Genomic DNA, 20,156 nt, shown 5'->3' with positions numbered 1-20,156 from the left:
GCATATGGCATATAGTCTATGAAGCATGGATACTCCAAAAATCTGACTATGGTGTATCGTATCTGTATCCGATACGGATACGGGTTGGATACGCATTGGGTGCGTATCTAAGACCCTCAAAACGTATCATTGACTATGTAGTGCTGTTGACTTTTGTTGATACGTCTTGGATACGTTTTGGGGATATTTTGGACAATTTATTATCAATTAAAACCTGAAACACACCAAGCCTCTTCGCGTCGTACAGAGAGTCAGTTGCTTCTCCGCGGCGTCTCTCTCTGTCCGTTGCTTCTTCACGACGAGGATGGGTATGTTCTGATTGAAAGCTTGAAGGTTGAAGCGGTGTGGTCGTGTGGGGTTGATTGGTTGAATGCTTGAAGGTTGAATACTTTGTTCAATAATTCCTTTTTTTTAGGGAACTCTATTTCCTTTGTTTTTAGGGTAACTATAAGTTTCTACCTTTAGGCTTGCTTATTTACTATGTTTTTTCATAGTCTGTAGGCTAGCTTGAATAAGTGAGCATGTGTACCGTCAAATGATCGGACCTAATCTATGTATCACTGTGATTTTTCACAAACTCTTTATCTACCCAGAGATGGTAGAGGGAGGATATGTAATGGTCATTTCTGACATGAGTATTAATATATATCGACATGATATTCTTCAAAAAAAAAAAAAAAAACTCATATTCCTAATATGTAATTTGGGGGGGGGGGGGGGGGGATTCAATAAATCATGTAATTTAGGAGTGAATTTTAAACAAATTTTAAATTTAACTCATTTTAGGATAAAATTCTCCTCCAGTAGAATATTTAAACAAAAATTATACTTAACTTTTACTAAATTCTCTAGCTATATTTAGCTAAAAAGGAGAGAGAATATAGAATTTAACTAAGTCTTAAATTTTCCAACTTTAAATTTGATTTTATTATTATTTATTTTTGGATTAATTTCAGTTTACCTACTCTAATTGTAGGCCAATCTTCATGTTAGTAGAAGAATATTTCATCAAGACTACCCCTCTGCTCTCAATTTTAATCAGCCGTGTCCAATTCTAGAAGCTCCATCCAAATCTTTCGTCAAGTGATGATGTGGCAAGAGACAAAATTGTAAAATTTCTATACTACCCCTTGTCAAATCTAAATGAAAAAAAAACCTCTTCCTTATGCTCAAGGTCGCTGACATCGACCCCTCCCGCCTCAACTTCTTCCTCCTCTCCGAGGATTCCCTCCTCCAGGTCCTCGTCGAGATCCAGCAGAACCCTCAGCTCTGCGTCTTAGAGCATCTTTAGCAATGCTAGCCATTTTTGAGTCAAATTTTAGCAAAAATAACTAAAAAGTCATTTTGGCTAGCCACTTTAGAAATATGTCTGTATCAATGCTCTCTATTTTAACTAATTTTGAATTTATATTATTTTTTAAATGAAGATTAAATAGTTTAAATATATTTATAAATTACATAAAATAACTCAAAAAAAATGTTTTAAATTATAGAGAGCCTCATCTCGCTCTCTATATTTAGGAGCGAGATAGCTAAAAGTTATAATGGAAAGCCACTTAAGAGTCTGGTGCAGCTAGCTAAACATGCTCTCTAAAATAGCTCCTTAGCTAAAATAGAGAGTTTGCTAAAGATGCTCTTAGACTCCCGCTACATCACCCACCTCTTCAACTTTCGCTCCCTTTCTCCTCCACCCCACTCCACCTTCAACTGGTCCTACCCCGTCTCCGCCCCCAACGAGTACAGCCTCTTCTTCGCCAATTGCGCCCCCGAGACCACCGTCACCATGGATGTCTGCACCGAGGTCTACAATTTGTGTTACCTGAATTATCATAAGACACTTCAAAATGACCTCATTTATTATTTGATTTTTTCTTTAAATGAAATTCTAACTAATATTCTTGTACCAGAAAAAAAAAAAAAATTTCTAACTAATATTCAACATTACTTTGTTTCTACTCCTTTTTTGGTCAGACTTTGTTGTGACTTGTGACTCAATTGCGTACGAAGAAACAGCAGCAGCAGACGTTTTTCTGGATCAACTCATTCGTCCTGGTTTGGTTCACCGGAGCATTGTCCCCACCACACCCGGCGCATTTTAGCACACCACACCTGTTCACTTCCGGTAGTTTTCTCTACCCGGCGCCCTCTGTTTTGACCAATTCCAATTGAATTTGTCCGTCTCATCTCATCTTATCTTCTCGATTGAACACACCTCCTCAGAGCCACCATGCTTGCCACGGTAATTACGAATTTGCCACTGCTCTCTTCCCCAATTCAGCCTTGATTTTATGAATTTGTTTGCAATTTTGAATTTTTGTGCTGATCTGAATCGCAATTGGGGTTGAATGGAGCAGCAGAGAAGTATATCGGGGTCGTCGCAGAGCCCTAGATCGCCGGCGGCATCGCAGCCGTTCCTGTCAGTCTCGGTTACTGATCCTGTCAAATTGGGCAATGGCGTGCAGGCCTACATCTCCTACCGAGTAATCACCAAGGTAATTTCACTTGATTCTCGTCATTGCATTCTAATTGTAGATTTTATTGGATTTGGGTTCGGGTTTGTGGCTCGATTTGGTTCTCTTTGATTGCTTAGTTGACCATAGATACTTGGCTGATTGTTAGCTTATGAAGTTTCTCTCTTTGTGCTATTGTTGCCTTTTTTTAAATTGGGTCTTGTTGAGAGAATTTGGTGTTCTTCGTTTTTATTTTTATTTTTTACACAGAGGGGAATCAGTTAGTGACTCAGTTAGATGAATTTCGAACATTAGTTTTCGGTTGATGTGGCATAGGTTTTTAAAATAAGTAAACCAGGAAAGGAAGAGATTTAGCATGGAAAGAAAGAAAGAATGAGAATTTGTATTTACGTGATCATATAAGAGGCAGTGCAAGTTGAAGAAAGCTCTATAAGTCATAGGTTTACCTAGAGTTCTTTTCTAATTATGATGAAAGAAGGTAACAAGAATGTGGACAATAGTTTTCGATTTATGGTTTGGCCAAATGCTCGTCTCTATTCTTGGTTTACTATGCTGAAAGAGTGATTTTGGGTCAGTGTTTGCTGTACAGCATATGATTGCCTCTTATTATTATTTGCACTCAAATAAGCTGTGCTTTTTGTTGCAGCTAGACAGTGATTAACAAGCTTGGGAATTTTTGCATGCATTCTGTAAATTCTTATCAATTTATCATCATATACTTTATATCCTTGAAGTATTATTTGGGCCAATTTTTTGTTATCATATACACTTAATTCTATTATTGAGCTTTCACATCTGTCATGTTTGTATTACACTTTTTGAATGATGGGATTCTTTTGTTTTAGCAGACAAACTTTCCAGAGTACCAAGGGCCCGAGAAGATTGTCATTCGACGTTATAGTGATTTTGTTTGGCTGCGAGATCGTCTTTTTGAAAAGTACAAAGGAATCTTTATTCCTCCTATCCCAGAAAAGAGTGCTGTAGGTAACAACCTAGCTCTGGCCCTTTTTTTCACAACTGTTTGTTTGGTGTACTTTTTAAGGTCTAAAATGCATTTATTAATTGCATCCTCAAGTATGCCTTGAAATACCCTGTTGGATATATCTCTGTTATGGTTCAAATTTTCCAATCAATGCATTTGTGGTGGTGACCAGGTGTTAGCTCACCTTAATCTTGTAGGTTTATACCATGCTTGGACTGATTTAGGTTATCATGCCTTTTACAGAACTTTTTAAATTACTTCTATGAAGGTTTAGAGGCCAGAAGATTTTAATTTCCGCAAAACACTTCTGTCCAAGCCTATTGCATATAAGGCGCATTTGTACATATTTTCTTATTGGCTAGATAAAAGTATGTATGTGGGATAATGCAAGGATCACATGTTGATGGTGTCCATACTCTTTTCTGTCCAAATATGCTACTTCATATACATGGATTTTGCTGACAGCAAAGTAAACACATCTCTGTGGTTAGTGTATATACTGAATTCTTGATTCTGTGTTGGTGCTCATTGGTGTAGTTTGACTGGAGAATTAATTAAGATTTTAAATAGCGTATATAACTTAATGTGCACTAACTCCAGTTTCTTTAATGCAGAAAAATTCCGTTTCAGTGCTGAGTTCATTGAGATGAGACGCCAAGCATTGGATGTATTTGTTAATCGTATAGCTTCGCATCATGAGCTTCAACAAAGTGAAGATCTTAGAACATTCCTGCAGGCAGATGAAGAGGTGATGTTTTTTAACTTATGCATTGAGTTGCTTAGTTTTTTTGTGTTGTTGTCACAACTATGGAAGTCAGTGAATTATATCCCATCACTGTTTGACCTGTGAAAAGCTGGACTAATGTGTGAACCACTGACTACCAAAGAAACTTAATACTGTAGCATGTGCCTAGGCTTCACAATATTTGACTTGTTCATTTTACTTTTCCAGACAATGGAGAGGTTACGGTTTCATGAGACTGGTATCTTCAAGAAGAAGCCTTCAGATTTGATGCAAATATTCAAGGTAACATATATTCTGCTCACTGCTTGTAAGACAGTAACTTGTAGTTGTAGGTATCCATGAGATATTTGTGAACATTCTGTAACTTGTAGGTTTCTTCTCATTCTGTATAGTTTTCCAGCCACTCCTTTCTCTTAGAGCAAAAAATGATAAGTAGATTAGAAGGTAAAATCCTCTAAGGCATGTACTGAGAATCTGTAGAAAAATTATTCACTATGTTTGTAGTGGCAAATAGTAGACTTTTCTTTATTATCCACTGAGGAAGAGATTTCCTTGGCATGTCTGTCTTGAATGTGACGTAGCAATTTACCCATTTATATTAATGGATTGCGTGAAAGTCGGTTCTGCTTGTGACAGATCCAAGTTTAGTAACCTCTTTCACCATTTTTTATTTTCTATAAAAGTGTGGTCAAGTGCAAGAGAAGGGGCAGTCCTTTCCACTGCACAGTTCATCGGCTTGTGCATTTGTAACCTATATTTGGCTGAATCGGCTACTTTAACTATTTTTTTTCTCCTTTGGGATAGATAATCTGATTCAGCGCTAACTTTCCTAATTACCTGATAGGATGTACAATCCAAAGTGAGTGATGTTGTCCTCGGGAAGGAAAAGCCAGTCGAAGAGTCAAATCCTGAATATGAGAAGCTGAAACACTACATCTTTGAGCTTGAAAACCATTTGGCCGAAGCTCAGAAGCATGCATACCGTCTTGTAAAGAGGCACCGAGGTAATAATGATCTCAGCTAATTATTTTTTTTTCCAATACTTGTTATTGTTTCTTTATGAGGTGTTCACACATCATACACAATTCAGAAAGTGGTTATAGGATAAGCTGTGGTTCTTTTTACTATATTTCTGCAGAGCTGGGACAGTCTCTATCAGATTTCGGGAAAGCAGCCAAGCTTCTTGGAGCTTGTGAAGGTAATGCTCTTGGGAAGGCTTTTTCCGAGCTTGGGGCAAAGTCAGAGGCATTATCATTTAAGCTGCAAAAAGAGGTAAGCTTAATTGAGGATTGAGCCATTCATAAGTGGTACATTGTGTATGATGTGTTGTTCCAAATTTGGTTGTGTTACATTTCCCCTCTTAGTTTTTAAAGAGCTTATTGTGTCCCATTGTAGTCCTCTGATCTTTGTATTCCTTTTTAGGCCCACCAACTGTTAATGAATTTTGAAGAACCCTTGAAAGATTATGTTCGGGCTGTTCAATCTATTAAGGTGAGTATGTCTTTGACTTGCTACCATTGTATATAACATTAGATGTATGGTTATAATTTTGATAGTTTTATACATGTGGGAAAGTTCGATTCACGATATAGATTAATTGTATTATTCACCCCCACTCCAACCCATTTTGGCCTTCTGGGAATCTGTATTTATTGGCCACAAAAGGGTTAATCTTTATTTGTCATCGAATATAGTAGCTGATGCTGTTGACTTTGTGTATTGAAACAGGCCACCATAGCTGAGAGAGCAAATGCCTTCAGGCAACAGTGTGAACTTGCTGAAACAATGAAGTTGAAGGAGATAAATCTGTATGCATCTGGCCAATTTTGTTTTATTTCTTTGCGGTCTGAAACAGCCGTTAGGCTGGTGTAGTTGTATGTGAAGTAGTGGCTGCAGTCATCTGTAGTTTGTCGGTAAATAAAACAAAATTGGTTAAGAAAAAGAATTGCAAAATAGTGTAGATGACAACCATTTGATTTAACTGAAGTAGGACTTGGCTACATTGATAATTTGTTATAGATAATCTAGTGCTTATTCTTTGATGCATTTGTTTTTTTCAACCCGTTGGTTGTTTGATCCTTTTCCTTAATCGGTATGCAGTGACAAACTCATGCTAACCAGATCAGACAAGGTGGGAGAAGCTGAGCTTGAGTACAAGGAGGCAAGTCACTTGATGCATGCAATCACAGTGTGCACATTATGGATCTTTTGTATTTGACTAAAATTGTATTTGTGATACAGTTGAAGGCTGATAGTGAGGAAGCGACCAGACGATTTGAAACAATTGTGCGACTGATGAATGAAGAGATTGTCCGCTTTCAGGAACAAAAAACAATAGATATGGGAGTTGCTTTCCACGAATTTGCCAAAGGGCAGGCACGCCTGGCAAATAGTATTGCAGATGCATGGCGAAGTCTCCTGCCTAAACTCGAAAGTTGTTCACCTGCTCAGTGAATGAACATAATGACCAGAGCAGTATACTTCACTTGGTTTATAGAGATGGCAGGGCAGCTCTTGCTTTGTAAAAACTGTCGACCTTCAGGAGTTTGTTCTGCTATTCTGGTGTTGTATGGGTTGCGGTTGTTTATTGATACGTACTATTTTTTCTTTTTAACTTATAACTTGTACAAATTCAGAGCTAATCAAAAAAAGCTTTAATTTCATGTCTACATCTAACTCACGCATGATATAAATATTGATTTCAAGCTGATCCTTCATGTTCAAATTTGATGCTATCAGATAATAAGATCATAGAGGTTTCATTGCTTTTTGCAGAAGCATATATTAGGTGGCTAGGTGTTTCCAAGAAACCATGCCATCTAAATGGGAAAGAAGCATTTGGAACAAACCTAATTGTACACCATATGAATTTCACAGCTTTTCCCTCAATAGTCGACTGCAGCGAGAATAATAAGGTAAGGCAGCGTTTCTATTCACTGAATTGAAATTTGTTGTAGAGTTGAGGCCTCGAGTAATGATGGGTTGGACCGTTGGATTCAAAATGCAATAACTTGTCATGTTTAATTTTTCTCTCGAAATGACCTACCAGACGACCTAGTTTCCATCATGCGTTTTGCAGCTCTGAATATGAGCCCTGCAATTCTTAAAGGTCCCTGCTTTTGCTCATCTTCCATTTGTAATCTTGTGAGCTTGAGCTTGAGAAATGTTACTGTCGGGGTTCTGCAAATGGGTCTCATTCACCTGCAGATTCCTCAAGGATTTGCAGCTTGGATGCGTTACTTTTGAAGTTTTCAGGGTTAAATGTCTGTATATGGGGGAATTAAATTGCTTAGATGAAGCGGAGATATATCTTTTTTGGATTGATGGATTGGATGGCTTTGTTAGCAACCATGACCAGTTCTTCTGCATTATAGGCAGTGGCAAAGGTCTAATTCTAGATGGATGGGACTGTAGAGACTCTCTTCCTCATTTTCTTCTTTAATTTGAATAAAGAAGAATTGATGCAATGGGGCTCTGGCGAAACCTAAACCCTAGTCCTCAGCCATGGCTGCCGGTATCGGTCTCCCTTCTACGTCATCTGCTGATGACACTCAAGAGCCAATCTTGTGCGGCGACCAACCAACTTACCCCTAGGTTACTCTTCACCTCTTAGTTGATGATACCTTGTTATGCTCAAGAATTATACATATTGCTAATTGCAATGAGCATGGGTGGACGCACACAGTAGGCATTGAAATGAAACAACTAGGTGTGTAGTAGACTAATGGAGAGTGTATTTTGTGTCGGTGGACACGTGTATGAATGCCCAGAGGCATATATGTATTGTATGAATCCCCATAGATATGAATGCGTGCCAGACCACACCTCCAATACATAGGCATATATATAAAATGAGGTAAGGACTTGGCTTTTCTGCAGCAGTACAGTATTGCAGGTCCGACAAAGACTTGCCGTCATGAGTGCTGTGATGATTGCTCGGAGAGATGAGGTAGGGGGGGGGGGGGGGGGGGTGGGGTGAGGGCGAAGCATTTCGTCTCAGGCCTAGGTCCTCCTTGAGCCCAAAGCCTATCACGATGGTAAATCGTGGTCGTCTTCAAGCTCTCGTTTCTAATCCAAAACACCGGGCATGGGGATCAGAGGTTCTCACCAGGTGCCGGGACCGGTCACCGAAAGTAGGTGCGGGAGGCACTGCAGTGATTAATCAACGGGAGCGGGAGTCCCATTAATCACCGGGAAGTCACCAAGGTTGTGGCAGCGGGATTTGGTGTCCAAATAGATATCTCGGTGGCCAAAACAAATCATTTTTTTCTTTTTTCTTTTTGTTGTTGTTGTTGTTGGAAACCGTCGAACGGAGTTTGATCCAGAAATGATGTTGTTTCCGGGACTCCAGCTTATGCATGATGCCACCGGGATGTGTCGGAGATGGGGATCAATTTCAAGGCCGGTTTAGTCAGCGAGAGGAGAAGCGGCTGCCGGGATGTGAAGATGGTACCGGTGAGAGTGTCAGCGAGAGACGCCACCGGGATGGGTCGCTGAGATTTTGGAATTCGGGAACTAAGGAACTAAGTATACGGGAACTAAGTATGAAGCATGGGTGTCCAAAGAGGATGACCCGTATCTTGGTAGGTTGATTGGTGGTACCCGTACATGATTCTTTTTGAAGGGTTGGGGTGTCCTTCGCGTACCCGCTGACTCGTGTACCCTCTGACTCACGTACCCGCTGGCTCGGACCCAAGGTCAGAGGTTCATACCCATACTCCTAGGGGCCCTCCTTCTAGCGCCAATGTTTCTGTGAGAATACAGGATAGCTAAAGGAAGTCTCATTCTAGTTTACATTTTCGATGTGGGACATAATATACATATTTACTTCTCTTGAAGTCTTTTGGAGAGCATGGGAGGGTGGCCTCCAGGCGAGATACAGGCCGACCTCTACCACAGCGAGGTAGCTCAGGTGTCGGTCTACCGGATGCATGTCGTAGGCGGGACTAACAATGTCGCGGGGCCTAATCTACGAGGTCGTTGCTTATGCTTGGCGGTATGTAATATAAGTGGTAGCAACAACATTTTTGATTGATTTCCTTATTCCTTAGTTTTCTATGCATTTGGATTTTCTAAGGGATATTTGGAACAACAAGACCTTGATTTTATAAAAGGGAGACTGTTTCATCTGGATCAAGCTTATGCCGGGGAGAAGCCAAGGAACAATGTCCCAGTTGCTTTGACTTTGACTTCTAGAGAGCTTCATTAAGCTGGTTATGGCACAGACGCTTAGGACATCCTTCATTCAGTGTAATGCGTAAAACTATGCCCTCTTTATTTGTTGGCATTGATGAGTCTTCCTTGCATTGTGAAACTTGTGTTTTGGCGAAAAGCCATAGAGTCAACTATCAATTTAGTATTTCTAATAAAAGTTCTATGCCTTTTGAGATTATTCACTCTGATGTGTAGGGACCTTCAAGAAAACCCACTATTTTCGGAATGCGTTATTTTATCTTGTTTATTGATGATTGCACTCGATTATCATGGATAACATTGCTTAAGTCTAAGGATGTTGTGTTTTCTGCTTTTCAAGCCTTTTAAAAATTGATTGAAACACAGTTCAATGGTCATATCAAAGTTTTTTGTTCTGATAATGGGGGAGAGTTTGTTAATCGTGATTTTCAGGAATATTTTCAAGAAAAAGGTATAAATTATCAAACCATTTGTCCTCAAACACCTGAACCAAATGGTATGTCTGAGCGTAAAAACCGGCATCTCCTAGACATAGCACGAGCATTGTTATTTGGTGCTCATATGCCCAAGTATCTTTGGGGTGAAGCAGTTTAGACTGCCTTATATCTTATTAATCGTCTTTCTTCTAGTGTTCTTCAGGGGCGCATTCCCTTTGAAGTCCTGTCAACCCATGTCTCTATTCCTTCATTCCATAATCTTTCTGCCCATATCTTTGGTTCTATTGCCTTTGTCCACATACTAAAAAGTCAAAGGTCAAAGTTGGATGCCCGAGCTCTCAAATGCGTCTTTGTAGGTTATGGTTCTCATCAGAAAGGCTATAAGTGCTATCACCCAGCTACATGAAAGTTTTACGTCACCATGAATGTGTCATTTTATGAAGATATGTGTTATTTCTCCCCCAACAATACCTTTCTTCAGGGGGAGAACGTGTTATTTTCCAGCAAGGTGTAGATGTATTTTTACTGTGAAACATAAAGCAGATGGCACAGTAAGTAGGTATAAGGCGAGGTTGGTGGCAAAGAGGTTCACTCAGACATATGGGATTGACTATGATGAGACTTTTGCTGTGGTAGCCAGGATGAATACTGTTCGGGTGTTGTTGTCACTTGTAACTAATCTGAATTGACCACTTCATTAATTTGATGTAAAAAATGTGTTCCTTCATGGGGAGTTAACTGAAGAAGTGTACATGAGTCTTCCTCCTGGGTATGCATCAGATACACATGGTGATGTTGTTTGCAGATTGAAGAAATCCCTTTATGGACTTAAACAGTCACCCCAGTCATGGTTTAGCAGATTTACTCAGTCCATGAGACGCTTTGGGTACAAGCAGAGTAATTCAGACCATACCTTATTCTTAAAGCACCAAAAGGGGAAGGTAACTGTGCTTATTATATATGTGGATGATATGGTAATAACAGGGGATGACTTGGTAGAAATTTGAAGTCTTTAGAGGAAGTTGACATCTAAGTTTGAGATAAAGAATTTGGGAGACTTGAAGTACTTCTTGAGGATTGAGGTAACCAGGGGGAGAGATGGCATCTTCTTATGTCAGCGAAAGTATGTGTTGGATCTCTTGGCAGAGATAGACATGTTGGATTGTTCTCCGATTGACACTCCAATGAAGCAAAATCACAAACTAGCAGAATATCCTGATCAGGTTCTAATAGACAAACCAAGATACCAGAGGTTAGTGGGACGTCTGATTTATCTGTCACACACTAGACCTGATGTTGCTTATGCAATTAGTGTTTTGAGTCAGTTTATGTAGAATCCAAGTAAACGGCACATGGAGGCAGTGGTAAGAATCTTGAGGTACTCAGCACCTGGAAAAGGTTTAATGTTTTCTAAATATCAGCACCTTGATGTTAGTGGGTATACGGATGCAGATTGGCCTAGTTATATCACAAACAGGAAGTCTACATCTGGGTACTTCACCTTTGTGGGAAGAAACCTTGTTACCTGGAGAAGAAAGAAGCAAAAGGTTGTTGCAAGCTCAAGTGCTGAAGCTGAATATAGAGGTATGACACATGGAGTGTGTGAGCTTCTGTGGCTACTAGATTTATTTCGAGATTTGGGTTTTAAACCTAAATCAACAATGCAATTGTACTGTGATAACAAAGCAGTTATTGACATATCACATAATCCTGTACAACATGACTGAACGAAGCATGTGGAAGTTGATCGACACTTCATTAAGGAAAAGCTGGATGCAAAGTTAATCTTCTTTCCTTTTGTTTCCAACTGAGGAGCAATTAGCGGATATACTTCCCAAATCTGTATCTAGCAAGTTGTTCCATGACTCACTAGGCAAGTTGGGTCTTCGTGACGTTTATGCCCTAACTTGAGGGGGAGTGTTGACTTGTTAGTCATGTTGTATAGAACAAGTTTACTTGAATATGAAGTGAACTTGTAGGAGAAGGATCTTGTAGAAGAAGGAAACTTGGAGGACAAGTACACTTGGAGAACAAGATGTGTTATACAACATATAGTAGCTAGCTAGTGTAGGGCTTGTATATATAACCCCATATACACCATTGAATGAATATTAGAAAATTCATCACTCACAAATATTTCTTCATTTCCATTTCATAATTTGACTCAAAGTACCCCATCACCTATTTTTAACTTTGTCCTCAATCAAATCTCTCCCCTAAAACTCATTCTCTAATATTTATTGTTCCTAAATTTAGTTCTCTTTCTTCAGTTGAAGACTGTCCTTATCCTTGTTATTTGTCTGAGAGTTTTTGATCATATTTGTGTGAGTTGGAGATTGTCCTTGTTATTTGTCCAAGTGTTCTCCCAAAGTACCCCATCATTTAAGTTTGGATTAAATTTAGTTTACTCTCCTGAACTTTGGGGTTAAAATCAGTTTAGTCCCTCTTTTTGAAAATTAATCTCGTTGGTCCCTATACACTCAAATGACATCACCCAGGTCCAAAATTTGAATTTGGCTCGAAACATGACGTCATGTGCTGAGTTGGAGCTGACATAGAGGCCCACTTATCAGATTTTAAACCCCACAAGGAGGGCAAAATAGACATCCCAAATTTTTCTAATTTTTTATTTTTATTTTTTTATTATTTTTTTAACTCTCTCTCTCTCTCTTGCAGCCCTCAAGGCCCAAGCTCGGCTGAGACTCCCACTGAGCCTAGAAGGAGTCTCAGCCTCACCCCCATCGCTAAATCTGCTAGCATCGCCACCATGAATGTCATCGCCACCGCCTGCTTGGTCGCCACCTCTACTGGCACTTTGGTCGTCGCACTCACCACAAAACCTGCCTCCGAGACTAGGACCACCACTCCAGTCACCAAAACTAATCTGCACAAACAAAGAACGATCTGGGGAAACCTAAACACTATTCTGCCACCAACCATCATCATCATCACCCCCGAGAGTGATACCACCACCAACGGCGTCGCCTATCATATGGAGGCCAACCACTAGCACCAGCCGAAAACCTGAGAGCCCAATTCTCCGATCAGACCAACAAGGAATCTTGCAGCCCCACGTCGACAGCGTCACCATGCCCAAACGCTGCATCGAAAAGGAGAGTGGACTCGGCGACGACGAAGAGGAGAGTGGACTTGGCACCTTGTTCGGCAGCAACGAGTTTCCTCGTGTTCGAAACAGGTGCGCGATTCCTCTCCACTCGCTGAACCTAGGGTTTGATTGGGTGGTGGCAGCGGAGATGGTAGTGAACTCAGCGTCTTCAAGGCTGACGGGGTGGTTGGTGTCCACTGAGTGGAATCGGAGGAAGAACATTGCGAATTGTTGAGTCGACTCGGCTGGGGAAGAGAGAGAGAGGTGACGGTGTTTTGTGGTGGCTGTGATTGAAGAGAGAGAGGTGGCGATTGTCGGCGGGAGAGAATAAGGCATTGGGATTGGCAAACCCATTGAGTGTGGGAGGAGGATTGGGAGGTGGAGAGGCAATTGGGGCTGCAGAAGGCGTGGAGGGAGCATGATTGGCAAAGACGGTTTGAGGGTTTAGGGTTTTGAAGTAGTGGTCGCAATTAGGGGGAGGAGAGGAAGAGCGAAGTAGAGGATGAGAGGAGAGTCGCAGAGAATAATGCTAAAATATAGATAGTTGATGACAATACTAGATAGTTTGTGAAGACAGTTTTTGAGGAGAATATCCAATATAATGGGATGGAAAGATTGCTTGAGATGATGGCCCTGAACTTGGTATCCCATATTGCATACTTTGAGATGAATTCGCAAGAATATTTTGTGCAATCATAGCTGTAAGAGAAGACAGTGGTAGTGCTTTGTGCTCAAGCACGGGAGCAGAAGCAAATGATCTTGATTCTTGAACAATATCAGACTCAACATCCAATAACATTGTGCGAAGCTCGCTTACAGATATTGGCGTTGTTCGAGCTCTGATGACAGTCTTAATGGCTGCAAAGTCAACATGCAATCCATTCAGGATCAGAAACACTATATCTTCATTAGGAATGAAAACTCCAGAAACAGAGAGTTGGTCCCGAACAGTTTTAAAACATTCCATATACTTGTCTATACTATCTTTACCTTTATGAATTTTCTGCATTGAGGTCTGGAGCTCGAAAGCTTTGAACTTTGAAAGTTGTTGGGTTGAACGGAGAGAGGAGAGAATAATCGGAGTTGTTGGGTTTCAGGTTGAATGGAGAGAGAAGAGAAGAACCAGAATTGCTGGGTCTAATTGTCAAGATAAATTTTTTTGGGTATTCAGTAAAATTTAAGTACCCGTGGGTAATACCCATACCCACCCATTTTTAGAATGGGTATTTTATAAAATACCCGTACCCACCCAAAATTTATAAATGGGTACCCATACCCGCAAAAATATACCCAAAAGGAATAAAAACCCACGGGTACCCATACCCATGGGTTAAAATGCCATCCCTACATGTGATGCATGGGGAAAACCTTGTCCAGATCTAGATCACCACAACATTCACCACACCATCGTGCCTAAGACAGCGGTCATCCACATGCACCACCCCAACCTTGCGAGCCCACGTCACAAAGGTAAAAGATGAAGGCAGTCCGTTAATTTTCACCTACACCGGTAATTCATTCAGGGGTATCCATCACATCATCTACTTCACCATAGTCCAAAAAAACCAGTGTCGCTGATCGATAGTACCACAAATATTTTGTCAAAATGCTCTGCTTATCGGCCAAGTTGATGAACCGGGGCAAAAACCGGTCGTTCAACCGCTCACTAGCGACTAGGCCATGCTTCAATACCAGCCAGATTTGAGTGATATGTGCCATGAAATGGTGTTGGCCGTGATGACAGTCAGATCGATGGAGACAAGACGACCTACCAGAAAATGATATGTCGGTTCTGAGTGGAACTCCGCTATCGCATACCGCTGAGGATCATCACCTCGGATTGCCTAAGCGGCTGCCAATTTGGAGGTGATAGCTTTGACACCAACCATTTGGATTGGAGTGATGACTGGAAAAATGGGAGATTGGAAATGAAAGGGGAAAAGTGAAGGACACTCGTACAATGGAGAAGAAAACAGGCCAGAAATGAAGAGGAGGCATCGGGGATTAGAGATCGAGAAGAGAGAAAAAATAGGAGATGGCCTTGCGGCTACTAATAAGGTCGAGAGGAAAGGTTTCTTCTCTGTCGTACTACGACGGTTTTTAAACTATCAACAATAGTTTATTAATCTTTCAAGGGTGTTAAGGCGATCTTCTAAAATTATTGAGTTTTATTTTTGAAGCTCTGTATCAAAAAACTTTGCTATTTCCCAACTTAGCACTCTGCTAGGGTTTGGGAGAGTCGTTGTCCTTAGATCGACGATTTCCTGTACCTTCTCCATTCTTATGGATTATTCTTCAAGCTTCAGCCTTCTCTTGATGAGCCTTGTCCTTTTCGGAGGCATGGGGAAAACAGGGTGTCCCTGTTTTTCTGGTTTGGAGAACGGCGGAAGTCCTTCAATGATGGTGGTGTTAAGTAATTGTAGTAGTTGGCATGAATGAGATATAAGTTGAGAGGTGGGCTCGATCGCCCTCTACCGCTGCGTCCTTGCCTAGTCGGGTCATCTTTGTGGCGGCGGGAGTGGGTGCTGGACTAGCACGTTTGTTCTGTTCTTGGCGAATTGTAGGATTCCAGAGTTATTGTTGTCGGAGTCGATAGATGGAATGGGTTTGGTACTGCGGCAACGAGGTTTGGGTTCCATGTCTACAGTTACTGAGTCTGCGCTTACAAGTGAGGCAGCGGCGGGGTTAGGATCGTCCTAACGGCGATAGTCTTGGGTATATATGCCAACCCAGGTTTCAAATTTGGGTCTAGGATTGTCATCGGATCATAATCTGGGATCCAGGTGAGCCTTGGGCATGGGATCCGCGTTGGGCTTCTTTCCAAAGGCATTGGTATTGAGCTCTAGCTTGCTCGTTATTGGTATTGGATTCGGGACCCGGATTTATGGTACTTGTTCGTAAAGAACCGTCTGCCAACATGACCATGTTCTAACAACCTTGGTCGGCTTCGATATTTAGGTGGAAGATTGTCTTATGTTCTACATCGAAGTGATTTTGGTCACTTTCTGGGTTGGATTTGCATGGGTAGTCATATCACCGACTACAAATATCACTACACGTACGATAGCTCGTAGTGTAAAATCAGCTATGCGCTTATGCTCTTGCTTTATTTATAATTCCTTGTATTTTCTATGCAATTCTTGCATCGTTTCATTCAATTGTTTGTTTTCTTTCTTGATGCATTATCGCATCTCTTCATTGTACTCCTTTTATAGTTAATAAAATCTGACCTCCTTATTATCATAAAAAAAAAAAAAAAATCTTCTAATATTATCGAATATAAGGCCTGCTCAACTCTGGTGAGCTAACAGCGAAGGAGGCTTTTCATTTCCTACGCCCACATCTTCCGCTCACAGATTGGGGTAAGCTGATTTGGACAAAATTTATTATTCCTAGAATCTCTCTTCATGTGTGGAAGGTCTTACGGGGTAGGGTGTTGTCAGAGGACTTGTTGCAGCGTCGTGGTATTTGTTTGGCTTCTCGCTGTGTTCTTTGTGGTTTAAATGAAGAGTCGTTGATTCATATTTTTATGACTTGTCCATTCTCTGCTTCGTTATGGGATAGCTGGGTGGCATTTTTTAATTTGACCTATATGCCAGCTTCATTGTTGGATTTATTAAACCTGGGGTGTGTTGGTCGTAGCTCCCAAGTAAAGGAAGTTTGGCTTATTTGTTTTACCACTACTTTGTGGTTTATATGGAGAGCTAGAAACAAAATGAAGCATGATAATTGTGTGGTTACTGTGGAGGCCATGAAGAGGTTAATTATGGGTCATGTTCAAGCTGCTAGTAAACTAGACACAGGGAGTACTGTGTATTATTCAGTGGTTGAGCTTCAAATCTTAAAATTTTTTGGGGTTAGTTGTCGTCCTTGTCGGACTCCAAGGATTGTTGAGATTAATTGGATTCCTCCAATTATGGGCTGGGTGAAGATTAATACAGATGGTGCATGGCAACGTGTTTCGGTAAGAGCAGGTTGCGGTGGAGTGTTTAGGGACTATCAAGGCTCTTTTATGGGTGCTTTTGCTTCTAATCTTGGGATTCCTAGTTCCGTCGATGCGGAGATCATGGCGGTTATTCCGGCAATTGAGCTTGCTTGGGTTAGGGAGTGGAAGCATATTTGGCTTGAAGTTGATTCAGCTATGGTACTTAATTTTCTTCGTGCACCCCATCTTGTTCCATGGAGGTTCCGTGTTGCTTGGGATAATTGTTTGCACCGTATCTCGCAAATGCAATTTAAATCTTCTCATATTTTTAGAGAGGGAAATCAGGTGGCAGATGCGCTTGCTAATGTTGGTTTGTCATCGTCAGGCTTGGTGTGGTGGAATGAGGCTCCTCCTTTTCTTCTAGATCTTTGTCGACGAGACTCACTTGGTCTTCCCAATTTTCGGTTTATTTGAGTTGTAGTTTTCTTGTCGCTTTTCATCTGTTGATAGACTAGGGGTTAGAACCTCTTTAGCATAGCTTTTCTGTTTTTTGGCTAGGGGTATGGGCGATGTCCTCTCTTCTTCTGTGTGTATCATCCAGCTCTTTTAATAAATCAGGTTGGGAGGCTCTGCTCTCTCCAATCATATTTTAGCCAAAAAAAAAAAGGATGTGAGGGACATGTAAATCTGACGAGTTAAAATAAATGCATAGTTTTCAGTTGTTAAAATTTTAGCTATTTAATTTAATACATGTGGTTGAGATACATTTATTTCTTACAATCCATTAAAAACTGTCTATTAGATAAACAAGCATGTATCAATTATATGCAAAAATGAGCTTTTCAGTACCAAGGTAACAACGACTTTTCTTGAGACAGTCAAGGCACTTTGATGAGGGGGGGCTACAAATTTTGACCCGTTCATATCATAATGCTACTAGCTTGCGCACACTACCTAGTGGCATGCTATATATAATTACAAGCTAGATATACTTGGTGCTATTTTTGAGCTATTAAATATAAATGATACCCAACAATTCAGTAAACACTTTTACCAAAAAAATTAAATTCAGTAAACACCCAAAATATTGTACATGGAAAACAAATTATTTAAATAAGCACTCATATAACATAGTACCTGGAAACATATTATCCCATATGTTACGAGAAACTAAGATATAGCAATATTTTAGTTATGTATTGTGATTTTCTCGATCACAGACTTGCTATCTATTCCTTTGCTATAAAAATTTTCCACAAATTCTCTCTCCGTGAAGTTTCGATAGATTGGTGGCTTCTCGGGTGACAAAAGTTCTGGGAGAGGTCCACAGTATCCATCTTCACTCCATTTGGCTAGGTTGTAAAATATCACAATTGAAATTCGAGCTTCCTTCCAGGAGTTTGCCAACACACGATGTTGCACACTTTTATACTCCCCATTAGAGATTATCTGCAACCTCACCAAAAACATTCAGCATTTGACTATTAGACAAAGAGATCTAATAGTAAATCTCACTTTTATTCACCGAACTTCGACAAATTGATCGTGTAAAACTTAAACTTGTCATTCATAATTTTATATATATATATATATATATATATATATATATATATATATATATATATATATATATATATATCACTGAAGACAATATACAATGTAAACCTTAAAGTTGTTATTCGTATACTCTAGCTAGCTATTAGTTCATTATTTTTCCTCTCAACTATATATATTGAATAGGGTCCCGAATTCAAGTCTCGTAAAAAAATATTGCAAAATAGACGAGTCAAACTAATTTTGTTTTGTTTGAAAAGGAAATTCGAAGGCGGATCTAGCTAGTCTTGAATTTATTGGCTGGGGTGTGTGAATGCTCACTACCATTCCTCCCAAATTTGCAATTCATTTAAGAGTAAGAAAGGTGATTCTTCTTTTGTTTACGAAGCAATACGAAGTTGAACTTCGGGCACATATTGTGAGTATGTGACATGATTCACCGATTCATTATGATAACATAAGCTGTTACTCAATTATTGTTAGTATGAGGAAACTGCAGTTAGGGTCATTTACCTGAAGCATGTCTCCAACATTAATAATCAGACCTCCAGGAACAGCCTTGACGTCCACCCACTCATCCTAGCTCATGCCTAACTTGCAACCCAGGCACATGGTTTTGCAACAGAACTGTCACTATCCCAGGATCTGTATGCGACGTAATCCCCACCGTCCGATCGGGCTGAGGACAGTAGGGATAGCAGTGTCCCACAAGCGCCCTCTTCTCCGAAAACGTAAGCTCCTTGAACTTGCCAGCTTCTAACCCTAACCCTTCGGAAAGCAACTCCATCACACTCTCGGCCACCTTGGTTGCATGGAAATCCCATGCAACCACCTCATTTCTACATACCTCCGGAAGCTCCTCCACCTCCGGTGGCTCCGGGCCAGTCCACATGTTAAACGAGTCGTGCCAGCTGGCCGCCTTTGTGCGGTACAAGTCATTGTTGCTGGCGTACATGAAGCCCTTCCCCTCTTCTCGCTTGTAGAACTTGGCCTTCACCTCGTGGGGCTGCTCGTGAAATGCTTTGACGGCGTTCACCGTCTGATCTACTAAGGAGACGGGTATGCCGTGGTTGATCACTTGGAAGAATCCCCATGTCCTGGCGGCGTCTTTGATCTGTTCAACGATTTCGGGGCGGAGATTAACCGAGTTGATGTGAGAAAGGTCGATGGTGGGGAGCGTGGCGGGGACGGTGCGTTTGGACGAGGGTTTGAGGTCGGAGAGGGTTTGGGGGTCGTGGACAAAGAATTGGGGATGGAAGTGATGCCGGAGTCGGAGAGGCCTTTAACTCCGATCTTTGACTTGTCGAACTCTTTCACTTCCTTCATTCGGTTGTATCCCGAATTTTCATCCATGTCTGCCATTTTCATAAGACTTTGGTACATATCTGTATAGTCATGTTCTATATATATAGAGAAAAATCGTGCATACGTCTGCTCAAATTTCAACGTTTTGTTGGTGAAAGATCATGATTGATGCATGAGTGGTGTAATTCTACACCAATAATTTCCATTTACAGACTAATCATAAAGAGTGCCCCTATTTACTTCTCACCAAAAAAAAGGAAACTGACAATATTCGCATGCCTGTTGTCTCACCCTAAACCCATCATAGTTGGTAGATTTCAGTATCATGCATGTTAAATCTGGGACGTAATGTTGGGTCGTTATCAGAGCAACTCCAATAAGTTTCTTATAAAATATATTTTAGTCTACATTAGGAGAAAATGAGCTAGCTGTTTTAAT

General features: G+C 40.6%; 1 protein-coding gene and 1 pseudogene across 5 annotated transcripts; one reads left to right on the top strand and one right to left on the bottom strand.

The window, feature by feature from the left end:
- Positions 1 to 1,959: 1,959 nt before the first annotated feature.
- LOC133722213 (sorting nexin 1) lies at positions 1,960 to 6,867 on the top strand. 5 transcript variants are annotated; one of them, XM_062149038.1, is made up of 12 exons: positions 1,973 to 2,122; positions 2,221 to 2,239; positions 2,358 to 2,492; positions 3,317 to 3,455; positions 4,068 to 4,201; positions 4,406 to 4,480; positions 5,043 to 5,202; positions 5,337 to 5,470; positions 5,621 to 5,689; positions 5,927 to 6,006; positions 6,299 to 6,359; positions 6,440 to 6,867. In XM_062149038.1, the coding sequence occupies exons 2-12, from the start codon at positions 2,228 to 2,230 to the stop codon at positions 6,650 to 6,652; spliced, it is 1,212 nt and encodes a 403-aa protein (XP_062005022.1). In that variant the 5' UTR covers positions 1,973 to 2,122; positions 2,221 to 2,227; the 3' UTR covers positions 6,653 to 6,867. The 5 variants fall into 5 exon arrangements, with proteins under 5 accessions (XP_062005021.1, XP_062005017.1, XP_062005020.1 ...); XM_062149034.1 differs by having other exon boundaries at positions 2,355 to 2,492; XM_062149037.1 differs by having other exon boundaries at positions 1,960 to 2,239.
- Positions 6,868 to 17,919: 11,052 nt separating this feature from the next.
- Positions 17,920 to 19,944, bottom strand: LOC133722574 (1-aminocyclopropane-1-carboxylate oxidase homolog 4-like; annotated as a pseudogene).
- Positions 19,945 to 20,156: the final 212 nt, after the last annotated feature.

Source organism: Rosa rugosa, chromosome 7, assembly GCF_958449725.1.
Source record: "Rosa rugosa chromosome 7, drRosRugo1.1, whole genome shotgun sequence".
NCBI lineage: Eukaryota > Viridiplantae > Streptophyta > Magnoliopsida > Rosales > Rosaceae > Rosa > Rosa rugosa.
Note: the sequence above shows the minus strand (reverse complement) of the source record. Positions and strands in the feature narration are given on the sequence as shown.